General features: G+C 41.4%; 2 protein-coding genes across 7 annotated transcripts in view; one reads left to right on the forward strand and one right to left on the reverse strand.

Annotated features, from left to right (window-relative positions):
* VIPAS39 (VPS33B interacting protein, apical-basolateral polarity regulator, spe-39 homolog) overlaps positions 1-9,483 on the reverse strand; it is a 59,127-nt gene extending 49,644 nt beyond the window's left edge. Inside the window, exons 1-5 of one of the 6 annotated variants that reach the window (XM_077123198.1) lie at positions 8,980-9,483; positions 8,519-8,893; positions 6,539-6,641; positions 6,159-6,251; positions 5,397-5,499 (exon numbers count right to left, since the gene is read on the reverse strand). In XM_077123198.1, the coding sequence (XP_076979313.1) occupies positions 5,397-5,499; positions 6,159-6,251; positions 6,539-6,544 (202 nt within the window). In that variant the 5' untranslated portion in view covers positions 6,545-6,641; positions 8,519-8,893; positions 8,980-9,483. The other 5 variants (XM_077123194.1, XM_077123193.1, XM_077123197.1 and 2 more) reach the window with 5 other exon arrangements.
* Positions 9,309-17,292, forward strand: AHSA1 (activator of HSP90 ATPase activity 1). The gene is made up of 9 exons (XM_077123199.1): positions 9,309-9,798; positions 11,056-11,246; positions 12,735-12,817; positions 13,232-13,349; positions 14,406-14,494; positions 15,373-15,501; positions 16,060-16,161; positions 16,646-16,697; positions 16,901-17,292. Exons 1-9 carry the CDS (start codon positions 9,719-9,721, stop codon positions 17,071-17,073), a joined length of 1,017 nt encoding a protein of 338 aa, XP_076979314.1. The 5' UTR covers positions 9,309-9,718; the 3' UTR covers positions 17,074-17,292.
* The last annotated feature ends 3,362 nt before the right edge of the window (positions 17,293-20,654 follow it).

Consider the following 20,654-nt stretch of genomic DNA (forward strand, 5'->3'; position numbering starts at 1 on the left):
AGAAATCATGGAGGCCAGAAGACAGTGCTATGATATATTTCACTTACTAAAAAAGGAAAACTGCCAACCAAGAATTCTACATCCAGCAAAACTGTCCTTCAAAAATGAGGGGGAAATTTAAACATTTTCAGACAAAAAATCACAGAGAATTTGTGACTAAGAGACTGGCTCTGCAAGAAATATTAAAGGGAGCACTAGAGACAGACAGGAAAAGACAGGAGAGAGAGGTGTGGAGAAGAATGTAGAAATGAAGACTGTCAGTAAAGGTAAAAAGAATAAAAATTAGATATGATATACATAATCCAAAAGGCAAAAGGGTAGAAGAAAGTACTGTCCTTACAGTAATAGCACTAAACATTAATGGATTAAACTCCCCAATCAAAACATAGACATAGTTTGGAAGAATTAGAGAAAGAACAGCAAACTAACCCCAAAGCAAGCAAAAGGAAAGAAATAACGAAGATTAGCGCAGAAATAAATGAAATTGAAAACATGAAAACAACCAAGAAAATAACAAAACAAGAAGTTGATTCTATGAGAAAACCAATTAAGATTGATGGACCCTTAGCAAGGTTGACAAAAAGAAGAAGAGAGAGGATGCAAATAAATAAAAGCAGAAATGGAAGAGGAGACATAACCACTAACCCTGGAAAAATAAAGGAGGTAATGAGAGGACACTATGAACAACTTTACGCTAATAAACTAGACAATGTAGATGAAATGGACAACTTTCTAGAAAGGCATGAACAACCAACATTGACTTGAAAAGAAATAGATGATGTCAACAAACCAACCACAAGTAAAGAAATTGAATTTGTCATTAAGAAGCTCCCAAAAAAGAAAAGTCCAGGACCAGATGGCTTCACATGTGAATTCTACCAAACATTCAAGAAGGAATTAGTACCAATCCTGCTCAAACTCTTAAAAAAAACTGAAGAGGAGGGAAGGCTACTTAACTCATTCTATGAAGCCAACGTCATCCTCATACCAAAGCCAGACAAAGATACTACAAGAAAAGAAAATTAGAGGCTAATCTTTCTAATATATATAGATGCCAAAATCCTCAGCTAAATTTTTGCAAATCGAATCCAACAGCACATTAAAAGAGTTATACACCATGACCAAGTAGGATTCATCCCAGGTATGCAAGGATGATTCAACATAAGAAAATCAATTAATGTAATACATCATACCAACAAATCAAAGCAGAAAAACCACATGATCATCTCAATTGATGCAGAAAAGGCATTTGACAAAATTCAACACCCTTTCTCACTGAAAATACTTCAAAGGATAGGAATAGAAGTGAACTTCCTCAACATGATAAAGGGAATATATGAAAAACCCACAGCTAACATCATCCCCAACAGGGAAAGACTGAAAACTTTCCCCCTAAGATCAGGAACAAGACAAGGATGTCCACTATCACCACTGTTCTTCAACATTGTGTTGGAAGTTCTACCCAGAGCAATTAGACAAGAAAAAGAAATACAAGGCATCAAAATCGGAAAGGAAGAAGTAAAATTTTCACTGTTTGCAGATGACATACTACATGTCGAAAACTTCAAAAAATCCACAGCAAAACTACTAGAACTAATAAATGAGTACAGCAAAGTGGCAGGTTACAAGATCAACACTCAAAAGTCTGTAGTGTTTCTATACACTAGTAATGAACAATCTGAGGGGGAAATCAAGAAACGAATTCCATTTACAACTGCAACCAAAAGAATAAAATATTTAGGAATAAATTTAACTAAGGATATGAAAGACCTATACAAAGAAAACTATAAGAAATTGCTAAAAAAAATCATAGAAGACCTAAATAAATGGAAGGGCATCCCGTGTTCATGGATTGGAAGACAAAATATAGTTAAGATGTCAATTCTACTTAAATTGATTTATAGATTCAATGCAATACTAATTAAAATCCCAAAAACATACTTTTCAGAAATAGAAAAACCAATTTATCTGGAAGGGCAGGGTGCCCCAAATAGCTAAAAATATCCTGAGAAAGAAAAATGATGTCAGAGGTCTCACACTACCTGTCTTTAAGGCGTATTACAAAGCTACAGTGCTCAGAACAGCATGGTAATTGCATAAGGATAGATATACTAACCAGTGGAATCAAACAGAGTGTTTAGATATAGAGCCTCTCATCTATGGACAATTGATCTTTGATAAGGCAGTCAAGCCAACTCACCTGGGACAGAACAGTCTCTTCAATAAATGGTGCCTACAGAACTGGATATCCATGTGCAAAAGAATGAAAGAGGATCCATCTCACACCCTAAACAAAAATTAACTCAAAATGGATCAAAGACCTAAACATTAGATCTAAGACTATAAAACTATTAGAAGAAAATGTAGGAAAATATCTTATAAATCTTATAATAAGAGGTGGTTTCCTAGATCTTACAAAGTAAGAGCACTGAAGAAAAAAAGAAATGGAAACTCCTCAAAATTAAACACTTTTGTGCATCAAAGAACTTTGTCAAGAAAGTAAAAAGACAGCTTACACAATGGGAGACAACATTTGGCAACGATATATCAGATAAAGGTCTGGTATCCAGAAAATATAGAGATTGTTCAACTCAACAAGAAAAAGACAAGACAACCCAATTATAAAATGGGCAAAAGATATGAACAGACACTTCTCAAAAGAGAAAATGCAAACGGTTAAAAGGCACATGAAGAGATGCACAACTTCCCTTTGTATCCCTAATTTGCATTAGGGAAATGCAAATCAAAACCAGAATGAGATATCATCTCACATCCACCAGAATGGCCATTATCAATAAAACAAAAAACAACAAGTGCTGGAGAGGATGTGGAGAAAGAGGCACACTTATCCACTGTTGGTGGGAATGTCAAATGGTACAACAGCTGTGGAAGGCAGTTTGGTGGTTCCTCAGGAGGTAAGTACAGAAGTGCCATATGATCCGGCAACGCCATTGCTAAGTATCTACTCAGAGGACATGAGGGCAAGGACACAGACAGACATTTGCACACCAATGTTTATAGCAACATTATTTACAATTACCAAGAGATGGAAACAGCCCAAATGTCCATCAACAGGTGAGTGGCTAAACAAGCTGTGGTACATAGATATGATGAAATATTATGCAGCTGTAAGACAGAATAAGGTTATGAAGTATGTAACAACATGGATGGACCTTAAGGACATTATGCTGAGTGAGATTAGCCAGAAACAAAAAGACAAATACTGTATGGTCTCACTGATATGAACTAACATTAGTGAATGAACCTGGAAAATTTCAATTAAGAACAGAGACCATCAGGAGATAGAAATAGGATAGATACTGGGTAATTGGAGCTGAAGGGATACAGATTGTGCAATGGGACTGACTGTAAAAATTCAGAAATGGATAGCACGATACTACCTAGCTGTAATTCAATGTTTGTACACTGAATGAAGCTGAATGTGAAAATGATGGAGGAGGGCTGGAGGCACAAATGAAATCAGAAGGAAAGATAGGCAAATAAAGACTGAGATGGTATAATCTAGGAATGCCTAGAGTGTATAATGATAGTGACTAAATGCAAATTTAAAAATGTTTTTGCATGAGGAAGAACAAAGGAATGTCAATACTGCAGGGTATTGAAAATAGATGGTAATTCATATTTTAAAACTTTAACTTAAGTGTGAGACTAAAGCAAAAAATGTTTATTTGATACAAAATTTATATTTTGACTAGTGCATTTCCTAATATATCTTATGTTGTCAGTTTAATTGAATACCATAAGTACATGGAACCTTGAGTAGGGCATGAAATTTTGTAGGTTTGTCCAGAGTGATGCCCCAATAAATCCCAGAATGATTTAAACAGTGAATAAAAAAGTATTTGCAAAGTTACCTTGGGGGAATGGCAAGAAAGGGGGAAAATTCAACTTTCCCATGTGGAGAATTCCTGATATTCTCATAAGCAGTGGGGATAACCAAAGCAATAGGCCGAGCCCTCAGTCTTAGGGTTTCACATGAAACTTATCCCCATAAAGGATAGGCTAAGCCTACTTAAAATTAGGCCTAAGGGGCCATGGTGGCTCAGCAGGCAAGAATGCTCACCTGCCATGCCAGAGGACCCGGGTTCGTTTTCCCGGTGCCTGCCCATGTAAAAAAAAAAAAAAGGGCCTAAGAGACACCTCCAGAGAACCTCTTTTACTGCTCAGATATGGCCTCTCTCTCAGCCAACACAAGCAAACTTACTGCCCTCCCCATGACTCCCAGGGGTGTAAACCTTCCTGGCAACATGCAACAGAAATCCTAGGATGAGCTGGGACTCAGCATCAAGGGATTGAGAAAACCTTCTCCACCAAAAAGGGGAAGAGAGAAATGAGACAAAATAAAGCGTCAATGGCTGAGAGATTTCAAACAGAGTTGAGGTTATTCTTACATATAATATAGATATCAACTTTTTAGTTAAGGTATAGTGGAGAGGCTAGAGGGAAGTGCCTGAAAATATAGAGCTGTGTTCCAATAGCCATGTTTCTTGAAGATGATTGTACAATGATACAGCTTTCACAGTGTGACTGTGTGTTTGTGAAAACCTTGTGTCTGATGCTCCTTTTACCTACCTTATGGACAGATGAGTAAAACACATGAATTAAAAATAAATAAATAATAAGGGGAACATATGTTAAAATAAATTTAGTAGATTGAAATGCCAGTGATCAATGAAAGGGAGGGGTAAGGGGTATGGTATGTATGAATTTTTTTCTTTTTTCTTTTTATTTGTTTTTCTGAATAGAAATGTGCTAAGAAATCATGATGATGAATATACAACTACGTGATGATATTGTGAGTTATTGATTATATATCAAGAATGGAATGATCATATGGTAAGAACATTCGTGTTTGTACGTTGTTATGTTTAAAAAATAAATTAATTAATTAATTGAAAAAAAAAAATCAGACGGAGTCTGCAAAGGTGTTAAGAGGTACTATACAGCAGCCAGGCAGTGAGACTTGGTGGCTAGGGAAGTAAGTTCTATCAATCAGTCATAAATTTTCAACTCAGAAGTTCCCAAATGTGACATGTTAGAATCACCTTGGGTACTTATTCAAAATCGAGATGCCTAAACCTACTGAATCAGAACCAGAATCTCCAGGCTTAGGAATCTGTAGTTTTAACAAGTACCCCAGTTGAGTCTGAAATATTCAACCAAGCATTAGCCCTCGGACAGTAGACCTAGAGAGCTATACAGGAACTACTGCTACATTTCCCTAAGTACTTCTTCTGGGGTTAAATTTCCAGATACATGATACAAATCAGAAAAAAACTTTCACAACAAGTATTTAGGAGAAAAACAAGTAGAACCTTCATTACAGCGACAACAACCCTGAATATCAATCACCTCATAAGGCTTCCTCTACTCACTTTCCACAGGTTCCCCACTCCAGCTGACTCTCTCCAGGTCATCATCATCATCCTCATCCACAAAATCTCGAAGGCTATTCACTGCTCGCTTGGATTCCTTTAACTGGAGAGGGACATAAAGCAGGACATTCAGGCAATCACATCTTTCTACCCTTCTCTTTTACAATTAAGAAGTCTGAGGAACGGACCTGAAGATGGCCAACATTTTCACTTTCTGCAACCTAAAGCCTAGCCTCCTGGATATTTAGTAAGAAAACAAATTGTTTTTCAACCAACAATGCAGTCCAGTGGCAAGAGTGAGGAGGAATCAAAGCACTTTTGAGTCCTAACCACAGACCTGGCAATCACTTGATATGTAAACTTTATTTATTCACTTCTCCAAAAACGAACCTGCTTCCTCTTTTGTAAAGAGACACATCAAAATATCAGTAAAACCTTCAATCCAGTTCATCATTCAAAAATAATAAATATTGCATGACTAAAAGACCTGATGTCCTGGGGGGGAGGGGTAGTGGGCTGATAGAAATGAATCGTCTTACAAAATGAAATTAAGAAGGGCAGAGAATTGTTTTTTCAGCCCTTCTTGCTCTTTCCTGAGGACTCTTTTCCATTAAGCTTTTTTCTAAAGATCCGACACAGAACATTTCTGAGCCCAATGGAGACATGGTCAAAGTCAGATTAGGTAGATTGCAAGGGGAAGGAATTTTTGAGTGATACTGTAGAGGAAGGTGCAACCTTCAGCAATTACTTGTGGAAACATACCTGTGAGAGCTCATCATCTTCATCATCAAAGGTGAAAGCCTTGAATTTGGAGCTATTCCAATACTCCTCCTCGTCACCCTTTGTCCGATTCATCTGGAGTGGAAGACAGAATTGTGGCCCCTTCTGGGTTCCCCCCAAAAGAGCTTCAAAAGCTTTAGACTTCCTTGTTCTAACTCTCAGAAACTGGGAATGCATAAAAGAAGCTGGTAAATCAAATACTGAGCCTGCTATATAAAATCTTATCATTGAATTTCTAGCTGGTCAAACCATTCTTTTGATCCTCTAATTACCCACAAGTATCCATTCATTCCTAGGGCACCTATTTTGTTCAGAGTACTTTCTCAGGTGGTGCAAGGGATATAAAGAAGTAGAAGACACACCCTCATCCTGAGGATCCTACAACAGAGTTGGTTTCAGCATAGGCATGTGTAAAGGTAATAGTACAAAGCAGGCTGATGTTTTAAGAATCCATCAACAGCTGTGCTGAAAATACAAAGGTGACCAATCAAAAGCACACACAAAATAGGTAATAACCGCACTCATGCATTTAACAAGTATCTTTTGAATGCCATCCCTGAGGTACTGTTCTCTGGAGATACTGCAGTGAATAAAATTGACAAATATCCTGCTGTCACATATGCTTTAAAATGCCTGAAAGAATAAACGCATAAAAGAAGGAGAATTATCCTGCCTGTATCTTCAAGTCTTCAAAGCATGGTTAATTTGCCAACAAATGTAGGCCAAATTCCGAGAAATGAGGCATGGCCAAGAAAATAAAGTATATAAAGAATTAGTCCCTCTCGTAACTACTCTAAAACAATACGTTACTCAGAGGGAGATGTGGGAGAAGAAGAGGGTTACCCTAGAGTTATAAACTACACTGTCATTGTCAACTAAATGAGAGTGAAAAATATGGTTTAAGCCAAGAACTAGGTATAAAAAATTCCACAGCACAAAAGCAACTCCAAAGGTCATAAACTGTCAAATTCTAATGGATCAATTTGCTTTTCCTTTTATTTCAATAGGCCATTTCTCAAAAGAAGCTTGAGAAACCCTCATCGTGGCAGCCCCCATTGAGTCTTCTGATGATCCTTGACATACATAGTCTACTCTCATTTCCTGACTCTTATGTTTTCAACTCATGAGATAAAAGAATGGCAAAGGTGTGGTGGGAATTTTCTACTATCTGCTCTCTTCCCATGGCAGACATCACTAACTCCTACAGAACCTAGAAAATTCCTTTTCTGTATTTCATTCCTGGAAGTCAAAACCAAACAAAAAGACCCAACAGACATGATGAAATCACTCCGTGTAGATACACAAATATGGGCATTGGAGTCAGGCAGCCTTGAACTCAAATCTTGATTTCTTTGATTATAGTTAACGACTTTTTTCCTAAGTTTTGGAGAAAAATAGCATCCTACCTCACAGGGTTGTGGTGAAGAATAAATAGCACACAAGAAACACCTAACAAAGTGCCTAGCAGAAGGGAAGCACTGAACTGTATTTCCTTTTAACACAAGATATCTCATGAACCTCTTTCTGTGTCAGTTTTCTCATCTAAAAGATGGGCATAACAACAGAAACCTACCTTATAGGACTGTTGTGAGGATTAAACTAGTTAATAAATGTAAAGCATTTAGTGCCTGACAAAATTACCTTTCCTGCTCAATGTTACCTTTTATAATTAATCAACATGGTACCTTCAAAAAAGAAAGAAAATATTTTTAAACAATTCTAAAGGTAAAAAAAAAATTAATACAAAAATTTCAAGTGGACATTACAAATGTTGACAGTATGTATAGAGCATACAAATGTCTCTGGCACATGTACCAGTTTACAAAGCACCCAATCACTTACGTGATCCTCAGGAGAACCCAGTTAAGGTCTGGCAGATTCCCTTTCTATCTTACTGATGAGGAAAATCCTACACAAAAGGATTAAGTATCAAAGCCACCTTGCTAGTTGCTTTTATTCTAAACTATAATCCAGGTTTTCTGATTCCTCAACCATTTCCACTCTGTCTTGGATGGTCCTACTATCTACCTATCCTTCATTCCTAGAAAAAACTGGAAAGCTCATTTCTTCAAAAGAGTAAAAATCTCTAGATAGGCATAGAACGTGTCTAACAAACCCAACAGTCCACGAGAGAATTTCTGGAATCGTTTTTAACAGTTAAGCTACCTGTGGATATCTGACACCGATTTGTACTTCTAGCACCAAATGAGAACTTAGATTTATTTGGCAAGTAAAGAGATAACGATTTAAAATCTCTAGAAGTCAGGAACAATTTTAAGATTGACTGAGAAAAGCGCTTCCACATGATTTAAAATATTTCTGAGGCGTGTCTTTATCGTCACCTGTGTTTACTGAGGGCCCACAAGGTAGGGCAGTAGAAGGTCTCACAAGGTAGAGTGACTACTCCCCCTAGGAGATAACAGGAACGTTGACAAAGGGATCAACAAAACTCTGACAACTAAGACGCTTCCAGCCTCAGGAAACCCCAGAAACCAGCTCCTGAGAAATGAGATTCGGATTCAATTATTTCCCGAGCCAGACCAACACCGGTGAGGTTTGTGAAATGAGACCAAGGAATGTGGGTTAAACTAGGAAGAATCTCCGGGATATGAAGGACCATCCATAATGCAGAACCAAATGTCAGGGCTCCCTTGCAGCTCCAAATCCGGACTCCGGGTCCCAGCTCAGGGTCGCCCGGACTGGAAGAAGAGTCGGGCCTGAGGACCAAGAGAAGGGGGTGAGAGGTAGAATTGGGATGCTGAGAGGCTGGATATGTGGATCAAGGGACTTGGAACACCCTCACCTCTTCCGCACGGAGCCCTCCCTCTCAGGACAGCGCCAGCCTCCACCGCCGTTGGACCAGCCTTTCTATCCAGGCTATGCGGCATAGAGAAGGGGCGGAAGACAGGAGTCAGCGACCGAACTAGAGAAAGAGGCCGCAGGGCATGCTGGAAGTTGTGGTTCCTTCTGCCTTCGCGGTCAGGCGCTGTCCGTGAAGGCCACGGGACTTCTTAACTACAGCCCCCAGAAATCTCAGCGTGTCGTATCTAGGCGTTTCCTTTACTTTCAGGGCGACCTTCCGCGGTTCTCTGCGGGTCACGCAACGAGACTACAACTCCCGTGAGGCTCAGCAGGGTCCACTTAGGGAACCGGGAAACAACGAGACGTGTTCTTTCCGTCCCTATGGATAAGGGATGGTCGTTTGAGGGGCTGAATTTCGGGTGCTTCTGGGGATAACCTGAGGGAGCTTGTAAGACCTCTAGAATAGGCGAACCCCACAGTCCTGCTATTTGGAACGGAAGTAGCCGGTGGGTGTGGGGAGGAGCCGGAAATTAAGGCGGGGGTGGGGGGGTGGAGGGAAAAGCAAGCCCGGAGGTTCTGCGACCGCTTCTAGTAGTTTCTAGGCGGTGCGGGTGCCTGGGACCAGGAGGTCCTGAGATTGAGGCTGAGGCTGAGGCTGAGGCTGAGGCTGTGGCTGTGGCTGTGGCTGTGGCTGTGGCTGTGGCTGCAGGGGAGCCGGTGGCGGCGTGATCGGAGAGTCGATGGCCAAGTGGGGTGAGGGCGACCCACGCTGGATCGTGGAGGAGCGGGCGGACGCCACCAACGTCAACAACTGGCACTGGTGAGGGCCAGCAGGGCAGGCCGCGGGGAGCATTGCGGCCCGACTGGTGTTGCAGGGTCCCTGGAACCTCGGCCTGGATAGAGCTGGGACGGAAGCAACCTTCCCCGGAGGTGGGGTCGGTCCTTCCTGGTCAGGGTCTGTAGCTCCAGGCTCTTGCACTCACTGCCCTCCGTCTCAGATTAGAGAGAGTCGGGGGTGGCATGGAGAGCTGCGCCTTAGAGGAGGGGGATTCAGGGAGATGAGAACTTAACCTCCTGGCTGTCACATCCAGGCTGAGCAGGAAGAAGCTTCCCACACGTGGCCGGCGGAGTTAGTGAGACTCAAAGAGATACCGCCTTGGACTAGTTATGGAGATTACTGTGGAAAACTCGTGGCAAGGGTCTGGAATTCCCATTTTGTTATTTAAGGGCAAAATAAAAGTCAGTCATAGCGAGCCACTCCCTCGTTCCGACGGGTGAAGGTTTGGAACAAACTCTGCCGGTGCCCAGAGCTCAGTGAATCTGAAGCTGCGGTTTCTCACCTGCAGCTAGTAAATGAGTTGTGTTGAAACTCTAGGGACTGCCTCAGGTTGCTGGGCAATTATGTTTTTGTAATTAGACCATTCTAAAAGGCTTGCCCTAATTCATGAAGGCTTCCAGAAGTAAAATATCATTGTCTTTGAACTTCACTGAACTTTGTTCATAGTCTGGTATTTACTACATATTTACTTTGTTGCCGTTTTTTGTGTGCATGTTATCCCAGTTTACTAGTTGGGAGGCAGATAGTGATTTTTCTTTTCATTATCTCACCGTGCCTCAGCTGTTAACATACCCAGAGTAGCTGACCTAATTTTTTATTTTGTTGTTTCGAAGCCCTGGAATTTCAGTTTTCATGGCTATCTAGAGGGCTCAGGATCTGTAGGGCATTTACAGCACTATCTAAATCTGACAGAACACTGTGCTAATGAGGCCAAGGTTTTGGTTTATCCTTTACTGGACTTCTTAGTTAAATGCTGCATCTTTTGACCACTGCCTGTGTTTCTGACCTCAGCAGGATATGCAGTTTTCCACTTGATCCATTACTTTGTGGATCCATTACAATCTGCATGGCAGTGGTCCTTGATAACTTGATATGACATACTAGAGCGAAGCTGCAGGCTTTTGTATATTCTTTTAAAACTATTTGGTCTCCTTTAGCTTTGTATTATCTTGCATAGTGCAAGCATTGTACCCTCCGTTTGGCTGTTCGTCCATATGTCTTGTTTTGTTTTTTTTGCAGGACGGAGAGGGATGCTTCAAACTGGTCCACAGATAAGCTGAGAACACTGTTCCTGGCAGTGCTGGTGCAAAATGAGGAAGGCAGGTGTGAAGTGACGGAAGTGAGTAAGCTTGATGGAGAGGCATCCATTAACAATCGCAAAGGCAAACTTATCTTCTTTTATGAATGGAGCATCAAACTGAACTGGACAGGTGAGTCCATACAGTCCATACTGGGCTGTCAGGGAAGGGGTTCTCTGCATTTCAGTTGACATGTTATGGAGCCAGAAGAACAGGTTCATAACAGGGGATGTTATGAACTCTTTAAGGGAGAACACAAATACTGCTGCTTTAGAATTCTAGATAAAGCAGGTGCTGCAATTTCTTCTCTGTCCCTGTGAGACACAAATGAGTTTACTTTCTCAGGGTCCCATAAGCCCCCACCAGTGAAATGACTAGGCTCCTGCATCTTTGGATCTTAATCTGTGAAGTAAAATCATGACTGAATAAAAATTTGTCATGTGAATGGCAAAAAATAGGGAGGGAAAAGGTAGATATAGCAAGTTGTGTATTTTTTTTTTAAATATTGTTTTGTACATATACCTAAAGCATAGTAGTCTACAGAGAACTGCCTAGTCAGTCCCTTTCCTATAGATTGAGAAACTGGGGACAAGAGAAGTACAGGTGAATAAATGTTTAGTTGATAATTTTGAAATCAGTCAGTTCAGCCATAAAATGGCATGTGTTCCTAAAAATCACCAGACTATGCAAAATCACATATCAAAAAATCACAGGGCTTAAAGGGAAAATGAGGTTAAGGACACAATACTCAAAAACTTTACCAATAATATATTTTGTTTTCATTTTTCTTTTGCCTTTTTTCTTTTAAGCTAAGCACTTAAAGATGGTAGCACAGTATTACACATCTTAAATGGTAAGAAATAGGGCGGTGCACCAGTAAGTAGCTCAGCGGCAGAATTCTTGCCTGCTGTGCTGGAGACCCGGGTTTGATTCCCGGAGCCTGTCCATGCCAAAAAAAAAAAAGTGGTAAGAAATACATACTACTACAGTAAGTATGGCACTTTACCTTGAAAAATACCTGAAACTTCCTTGTGAAAGCAGATATCAGAAGGGTCGAAGCTTGTAGGTTATTGTGAGTGGTGAAAGGAGGGCCTCTAAAATCAGAACTAATGTGGATGGGTGTAGCTCATATTAGACACTGTGAACTGAGCTTGCTGTTAGGTGAATGTTGGTGATGTGTCTTCCTGTGCAGCTCAGGTTAGGTGGGTGCCGTCTCCTATGTTCACTTAGTGGTATTTCTTATGGATGAAATCGCATATAAACAAATGTGAAATTTGCATTGTGATAAAAGTCTTTCACTAATACCTCAGTTGCACTGGAACTAATTCATATTCTCAAAACAAGCATTACTGCAGAACTGACTGTATTGGCTGTTGACCCAGATCTTCCCTGCCAGAATTCATGCTAGTGCAAAACCATGTACATCTCAGTACCACAGTGTAGCGGTGCTGTTAGTATCAAGTAATTTCTTTTGAGGGGGAGGGTTTGGTTGCATTTAGCATGTGACATCCTCTCTGTTCAGCTCTCTGTAAGATGTGAAAGCTGAGTAGTAAGTAGGATGCCAGAGCAGAAGACCTTTCCAACAAAGGAAACTAAGTGATGTTCCATTGCTTTTGACAGGTACCTCTAAGTCAGGAATACAGTATAAGGGACATGTGGAGATCCCCAACTTGTCTGATGAAAACAGCGTGGATGAAGTGGAGGTTTGTGCTTCCTAATTTCTCATCTGAGTCTTCCACATCCTCTTATTTGCAGATGAGAAAAATGACCTATCACTCAAGAATAATAGCCCAGGTTTGGTTCAAGCATTCAGAACCCCAAATGGCAGATGGTTTTCTAGGTGTATGATTCCATATATATATGGGAGCTTCTAGAGCAACTTGCACTTATTTAATTAGCTATTTTGCTTTAGCTAGTAAACTGCGTTCTAACATTAGCCACCTTTGCCTTGGCAGAGAGAACTTACGAAGGAACACTGATGGGGAATTGTACAAGTACCCCAACCCTCACACATTTCCTTTGGAAATGACGGCAGTTACCTGATTGCTCAGCATCCACATTCCACAGTGTGGGTGCCCCTCAAGTCATTTACCACCTACTTCTGATCTTTCACTCAGATTAGTGTGAGCCTTGCCAAAGATGAGCCTGACACAAATCTCGTGGCCTTAATGAAGGAAGAAGGGGTGAAACTTCTAAGAGAAGCAATGGGAATTTACATCAGCACCCTCAAAACAGGTATCCCTTGAGTAGTTATGTATTCCTTGAGGAGATAGTTTTCCACCTGTCAGACTCCAGTCAAGGGCTTGTCAATCCTTTCTTTGGCAGATGGGTGAAGGTTTTGGGGATGGTTACTTATCTCAGAAGAAGCATGTAAGTTCTGAGCAAGGGAAAGACCTAGAGCTGCATTATTTGATATGGGCACTCGGGCACTGAAAATGTGGCTAGTCCAAGTCGAGGTGGGCTATGGGTATAAAAACACAAAGGATTTTGATGACTTGGTACAAAAAAGAAAATAATTTAGAATATTTCAGTTTTTTATATTAAGGTTGAAATATTTGGGGTATATGGGGTTCAATATATTCAAATTTATTCTCCTTTTTTAATGTGGTTACCAAAGAATTTGAGATTACATTCAAGGCTCACATTACTTTTCTATTGGATGGCACTGATCTACAGACTTGATATCTCTGGACTTGTTACTTAAGTACAGGCCTGGATCATCTTTGATTTGCATTTTCCAGGGATAGTTAGACCCTTAGAATAGTCAACTTAACTGTTGCCTGGGTTTCCAGTTCTGCCAGTCTGTTCTCATCATGATGTTGGAGTTAATATAAGGACCATCAAAAAGAACCACAATAGAGGGTGATAGCTTTAGGGGACACCTGGAGTGCTCATGCTCTAACTACTTGTGGCTGTCCTACAGAGCTAAGGCAGAGTGGGGAAAAGAGACTAAACATGCCAGCATATACCGTAGTAGATCTCTCACTCCTGAAGTCACTAAAGTGCCACTGTATTCTCCAGCTACCTTCCATAGTAAACGTCACATACATTAAAGTTAAAATGCTTTCAATTGAGTAAGGGGCTTAAGCTATTTAAAACAATCCCATCATACATTCTATAGCATATACAGATAATTTTCTTGCCAAACCAAAGGTAAAGACATAGAACCTTCCTTTCCTGATCATTCCCTCATTTTTGGTTAAGATGGCTCATGTTTGTCAAGCTATAATGAAATCCCAAATCTCAGCTATTAAGAAATAACTTCCAGGAGCTGGGATTTTATATTTTCAGAGTTCACCCAGGGCATGATCTTGCCTACAGTGAATGGAGAGTCAGTAGATTCAACCGGGCAGCCAGCACTGAAAGCTGAGGAGCGGAAGGTAAATGATATTGCCATGTGATGGGGAGGGAGGTTATCTGAGAGTTGAGAACACTGCTTCCTTCTTAACTCAGCATCTCACCTCTTCCTATCTGACCCCAGCCTCTACGTTAGAGCAGCTTATGATCTTGCAGTGTCACCTACCCATATTTAATTGGGTTTGTATTTATTTGTAATGGATTCTTAGAGCAAATGGAAGCCACCAAGGACTTCAAACAAAATCAGGCTCTTGATTGCCTTTAACACTGATTAGGAAGTGGCACACACATGATGGTTTTCACCTACATGCATCTTTTCAGTTTTTCTCTAAGTGGGGTGTTGATCTTTCATACTTTGATATTAGAGGTCTCATCGAGAATCAAGGGTTAGATCATTGACTTCATCAGGAAATTGACAGATATCAGCCCATATATGGCATAGTGGACAAATATTTTATCTGGGAATGGAACTTGTGTGGTTCAGGTCTAGCACTTGGTTTTTGAGAACTTTTGCCTTTTTATCAGCAGGGTGAAGGATATTCGAGAGGTAGTGGGAAAACTGCTTTTTAATTAAGCATAGAAATTCTGTTGAGAATTATACTGAGCTCCTCAATAATGCCTAATGATTTGACTTGTTCGTTGGTTGAGGGGTTTTAAATGAGTATCAGAGTCTCCTTTCTCTACAGTAGTTGTTTTCAGTGGGGATTGAGGATGATTCTGGAAAATGTACTCTTGACTGAAACACCTGGCTTACCCAACTTCCTCCCCATTCTCTGGAATAATTAGTCTTGGAGATAACAAAGGATTCTGAAAATGAATGGCAGGGCTGTCCTTGAAGCCATGTATGTACAGTAATGTCACCATTACTCTAAACTGACAGTTTTCCCCGGCACTTCCGCAGGCAAAATTTGCTCCTTCAAAAACCCAAGCCAGACCTGTTGGTGTAAAAATTCCCACTTGTAAGATCACCCTTAAAGAAAACTTCCTGACATCACCAGAGGAGCTCTATAGAGTGTTTACCACCCAAGAGGTAAGTATAATATTGTTGCTCAGGCTTCATGCTGTCTGTCATTCCAGGTGATGTCGGTTGCGGGCACATCCTTTAATGAGCAGAGGAGGTACTTATTACTGGTCCAGGCACAGGCAAAGAGAAGACACCTTTGTTCAACCCACTTATCTTTTTTTCCCTTCTCTTGCTACTTTTGGGAGCCGCAGAAAAGTAAATGGGTCCAAATTACTGGCATCATGGATTTAGAAGGAATTATGGTTGTTGAGTCCTGCTCTGTGTGAAACTGACTAGAGACTGCTTGGACCTGTTCATGCAGCAGGATAGCATCTTTGGAAATGAGAGGTGTGACATGCAGGTTTCAGCTGACATTTCTCCCTGGGCTCCACTGAGAACCATGCAGGAGGGGATGGCTATCGCTAAGGCAAAATTTGATGGTAGCCATGAAGGAAGCCCTCATTTTGCATCCAGATGTCTGCATGTGTCAGTGCTAGGGCAGATCGGCAGGCACAGTTGAGAAGCATGGTGGTCTGATCATGCTTCCAGCTTTCATCTCTCTGCCTCCTTCTTGTTTCTGTACAGCTGGTTCAGGCTTTTACTCATGCTCCTGCAATGTTAGAAGCAGACAAAGGTGGGAAGTTTCACCTGGTAGATGGCAGTGTCTCTGGGGAATTCACTGACCTGGTGAGTACTTGTTGGCCCTAGATCTTCTGATTTACCTGGTCAGAAAAGTGACATATGTCTCCACTCAGCTCTCTAGGTAAAATGAAAAGCTTTGCTCTCTTGTAGATTAATAAAACCGCATTTTTTCAAAAGAATTTTGTGATTTGAATTCTTTCGCTTTCCTAGAATTTTTTTCTTGAGTTAAATACTATTAGTTCTTTCTGGAGAAACCAAACATGGAAGAAAGGTTATATATATTGGTGGCTTATATGGCTTTCCATTTATGGTACTGAAATTTCACCTGGTCGTAGTTGACTGGGCCTGATCTAATATTAAGGAGAGAGGCAGCAGCTAAATCATTGGACGAGGGACCAACTTTGGGGTCCACTTTGACCTCATAAGTGGAGAGTTGTACAGATGATGGGCTTCATATGAAAGGCAGAGGGGAAATCCTAACCAGCGTTGGGCACATTGTAGTCTGGACTGACCTCTTTGATTATTTTAGGTCCCTGAGAAACATATTGTGATGAAGTGGAGGTTTAAATCTTGGCCAGAGGGTAAGCAAGCATATTTGTTTATTATCATTACCACCAGATTTTTTCTTTTTTTCCCCAGTCTTTAAACTCAGGTGGAAAACCCTTGCCTATGAGAGGCAGATGGAGTAGCAAAGCTGAGAAGATGGGAGTTGGGATAAGAGCTGTAGGAGGTCCTAGGCAAAAGGCCTGGATCTGAAACCACCCTCCCCTCTGTCTTTTCTTAGGACACTTTGCCACCATAACCTTGACTTTCATTGACAAGAATGGAGAGACTGAGCTGCGCATGGAAGGGCGAGGCATCCCTGCTCCTGAGGAAGAGCGGACGCGGCAGGGCTGGCAGCGGTACTACTTTGAAGGCATCAAACAGACCTTTGGCTATGGTGCACGCTTATTTTAGGGCCAGCAGCAGGCGGCAATAGCCTGCTCAGCAGTTCAGTCCAGCCCTCTCCTGACCGGGGCTTGTGACTCACAGGATTGCTCCATCCCAACCACTAACTTGGGGCCGGGGCCCCTCCCCTCCACATATACCTTGGGTTTGTGCATGATTTCTGCTGGGTGGGATCAGAGGGTGATTTCTCTTTTATGTGTACATATGCTAAATAAACATAATTTAAAAACACAAATCTCCAGAAGCTTTATTGATATGAGTGGCTGGTATTAGAGTTTCCTTGAAGGTTTTGAATTTTTTGAAAGTTGGAAGAAGACCTCTGACGAGACTGGCTAGTATAAATAGTTAAGAGGCTAGAAAGGAGCCTGCTATCCACTAGGAGGCATTCCTGAGCAACTCTCCTTCATACTACAGACTGACAAATTCTACTCCCCTGGCTGAGGGCAAGCTGGGGGATGATTTGTGATCCAGAGTGAATAGTGCAATGAACACTTGCTGGGCTTTGGTGGGCTTTCTTCTCTCCATGGCCACTAACCTTGCAAGAAGAGATGACCAGCAGATTCTGGTTTGAGGTATGGAAAGAAATTTTCACCCTGTGGCAGGGGGTAACTGTGGGCCTTGGGTTAAAAGCTTCCACTTATTGAGCAGTTACTATGTACCGGACACTACCCTAAGTTTCCTTTCATTAGCTCATTTAAACCCCCTGGAGTGAAGAACATAAATACTATCATCATTCCTGTTTCACCAGAAGCTAAAGGTTGGATTTCTTAAAGTTGCATGTCCCAGATTCAAAAAAGATTTAGGAGCAGTGGTTTTTGGAATAAAGACCCCAACTGCAGAGACTAAGGTTTCAAGGACTTTGTCTATTGCCTCCTCGTTACATTCACCCCCATACATTACATTCACCATAAAGGCTACTGCATTAAGATATCCCTCCTGGAGTAAAAAAATTCCAGGCTTCTTGGTGCTCCCAGAAAGAGGAAAAAATGAATTGTCCTTGTTAAAAGAGTATTTTTTGAATGCCTAGTTCCATTAGACAAGTTCACTGAGCACTGACTGCTCTAAGTACACAAGTGGGGTTCAGACAGACTGCCATGTTGTCTGAAGAGGTAACTACCTGGCAACAGGAAAGGCTACTTTCCCGGACAGGCCCTGCCCCAGCTTCCTGCACCCCAGTGTGAGTCAGTGCCCTCTGCTCCAGACACTCGCCTCCTGCAGCAACAGCTCTTTCCTTAATCTATTTTTGCCTGTTTTATTAGGTGGCAGTGAGGCCTGCAGACTAATCCTACCAACATGAGTTGGCCAAAACTTCATAGTTAAAGCAGAAAATCAGAGTACTGATCTATGTAATTCAGACCCCCCAAAACTAACTTTGGCTTGAATTACTCAAATGTGTACAGCACTGAACTATTAAGATCTGCTTTGCCTTGGGTTTAAGACACCAGCCTCCTAGGGGCCCCAAAAGATTCTTTTTTAATTAGATAAGGAACCTGGGCTGTATTTTGAATCAAATTAACGGTTCTCTCCAAATACAGACTCCTACAGAACACAGAGACCATTACTTAAAAAAAAAAAAAAAAAAGTGGAGCCCTTTTGACTCTTGGCTAGAAAATTACCAGTTCCAGAATATTTATGGAAAAAAAATCCTGAGTATAGATTACAACACCTTAGCAAAAACCAAAGCACTGGGGCAAAATGTCTGTCATGTGGCATGCTCAATAACAGTTAACATCCCCAAGCCATCTGAGCTTAAAAAGCTGAATAGTAGCTAAACCAAAATCATGCACTTTGTTGGACCTGGGTTTAAATAATAAATGTGCTGCTTCCTAACAAATTGAACAAATTTTCTCATCTAATGGGTACATGAGACATTGGAGATAATGCATGTAAAGGTACTGGCACCTGGTGGCACTCAGCAAAATGGTACCGGCTGATTTATGGACTCACATCCCCCCCAAATGTTTTCCCTTGAGCCAGAATTGATATTTTGAAAGGCTGGTTAGCTGGTTGTATTAGTTTAATAAGCTGCCTGAATGCAATATACTAGAAATGGAACGATTTTTAAAAAGGAAATTTAATAAGTTACAAGTTTACAGTCCTAGTGCCGAGACAAGATCCAAACTAAGAGGTTACCTCCACTCAAGAAAGCTGATGCTGTCTGGAACACCTGTCAGCTGGGAATGCATGTGGCTGGCATCTGCTGGTCCCTGGCTCCTGGGCTCCGTTGCTTTCAGCCTCTGTTTCCTGTGGGGGTTCCTCACTTGGCATCTGTGGGCCTTCACTTAGATCCTCTGGGACTCAACTCTGGGTTCTGGCTTGCTTAGCATCGGATGGAAGGGCATGTGGTGATGTCTGCTGGGCCCTGCATCTCCAAACGTCTGGGACTCATGTTGGCCAGCACAAGAAACAACTGTTCTCCAAGCGTCTACATCTGAGGTTTCTTCTAAATGTTTCCCCTTTTAAAGGATCCCAGTAAACTAATCACAACCCACTGTGAATGGGTGAAGAAGTTACATCTCCATCTAGCCAAAAGGCCACACCCACGATTGGGCTAGCCACATCTTCCTGGAGATAATCTAATTAAGAGGGTCTCCACCCTACAATATTGAATCAGGATTAAAGAACATGGCTTTTCTGGGGTACACAATATTTTCAAACTGCAAATCCTAGGCCAAAAGTTTTCTATTGTCTAAGAACCACCTGCAGGAAATTGTTAAATGCGTAAAAGCGGAATCCACCTCTAAAAGACAATGGATGTGAGGCGTGTCCCAGGAATTTACATTTTAATAGATAGCCCAGGTGATCCTGGTAGTCCAAGGTGCGTTTTGAGAAGCACATATGTTAAGGAAATCTACCTGCAATGGCAGGACCAAAGAAGCCCGTTTGGATTTTTTTTGAGTGTGACGGGGCAAAGGATCTGGAACTTACTTTTAGAGGCAAGGGTAAGTCAGTAAGATCTACCAAAGTTCGTACTACTTGTTATTTTAAGGCATAGTAAGAATTCAATTAGGCCAGTCTTGCCTAGCCTAGGACTCTTTACAAGGCAAAACAGAGTGGGGGAAATTGGGCAAAACCATCTTGATGGCTGGAGCAGAAGCTATAAGGTAGAAATAGATACCTGCGCTAGGTGCTTGGCCTCTGATAGGGCTGCTGGGGTTTGAAACAGGAAGAGTGCCTGTTCAAGCCAGTGACATAGCTTGACACTGGACCAGAACGGGAAGGACCCTCTCTGATGTCATGGGCTGCTTCCTGGGCTCTGATGCTACTCGCTTCTAAAATCCTCCCTTTTACAGGTTCAATGACCCCTCCATTTGCGTTCCTTCTCACACACAGGTGTTACTTAAGACTGCAGCCACCTGCGCAGGGTCCTTTTCTCTTTGTGTAGCTTGAACAAACACAAGTTTATAGATGACTCCTCCCCAGCACCATCAGGGTGCCCATCCAGTTCCCTTGACCTTACTTTCTCTCACCTGTGGCCTGTTAGTAATTTAGTGTCACCTGGATTACAGATTTAAAATTGGGCTGGGTAAATTCAGTTTGGATAATAGACAATCATTAGGATAGATTAAGTTTAGACAGTGTGTTTACGT

The sequence above is a fragment of the Tamandua tetradactyla genome, chromosome 12 (genome assembly GCF_023851605.1).
Source record: "Tamandua tetradactyla isolate mTamTet1 chromosome 12, mTamTet1.pri, whole genome shotgun sequence".
Lineage (NCBI taxonomy): Eukaryota > Metazoa > Chordata > Mammalia > Pilosa > Myrmecophagidae > Tamandua > Tamandua tetradactyla.

What these genes read in the sequence shown, in the direction of transcription:
- AHSA1 (XM_077123199.1), top strand. Translation starts at nt 9,719, where the DNA reads ATGGCCAAGTGGGGTGAGGGCGACCCACGCTGGATCGTGGAGGAGCGG. An exon ending in CATCAAACTGAACTGGACAG is followed by an intron (nt 11,247 to 12,734) that starts GTGAGTCCATAC and finishes TGCTTTTGACAG; the next exon opens with GTACCTCTAAGTCAGGAATA. An exon ending in CATCAGCACCCTCAAAACAG is followed by an intron (nt 13,350 to 14,405) that starts GTATCCCTTGAG and finishes TTATATTTTCAG; the next exon opens with AGTTCACCCAGGGCATGATC.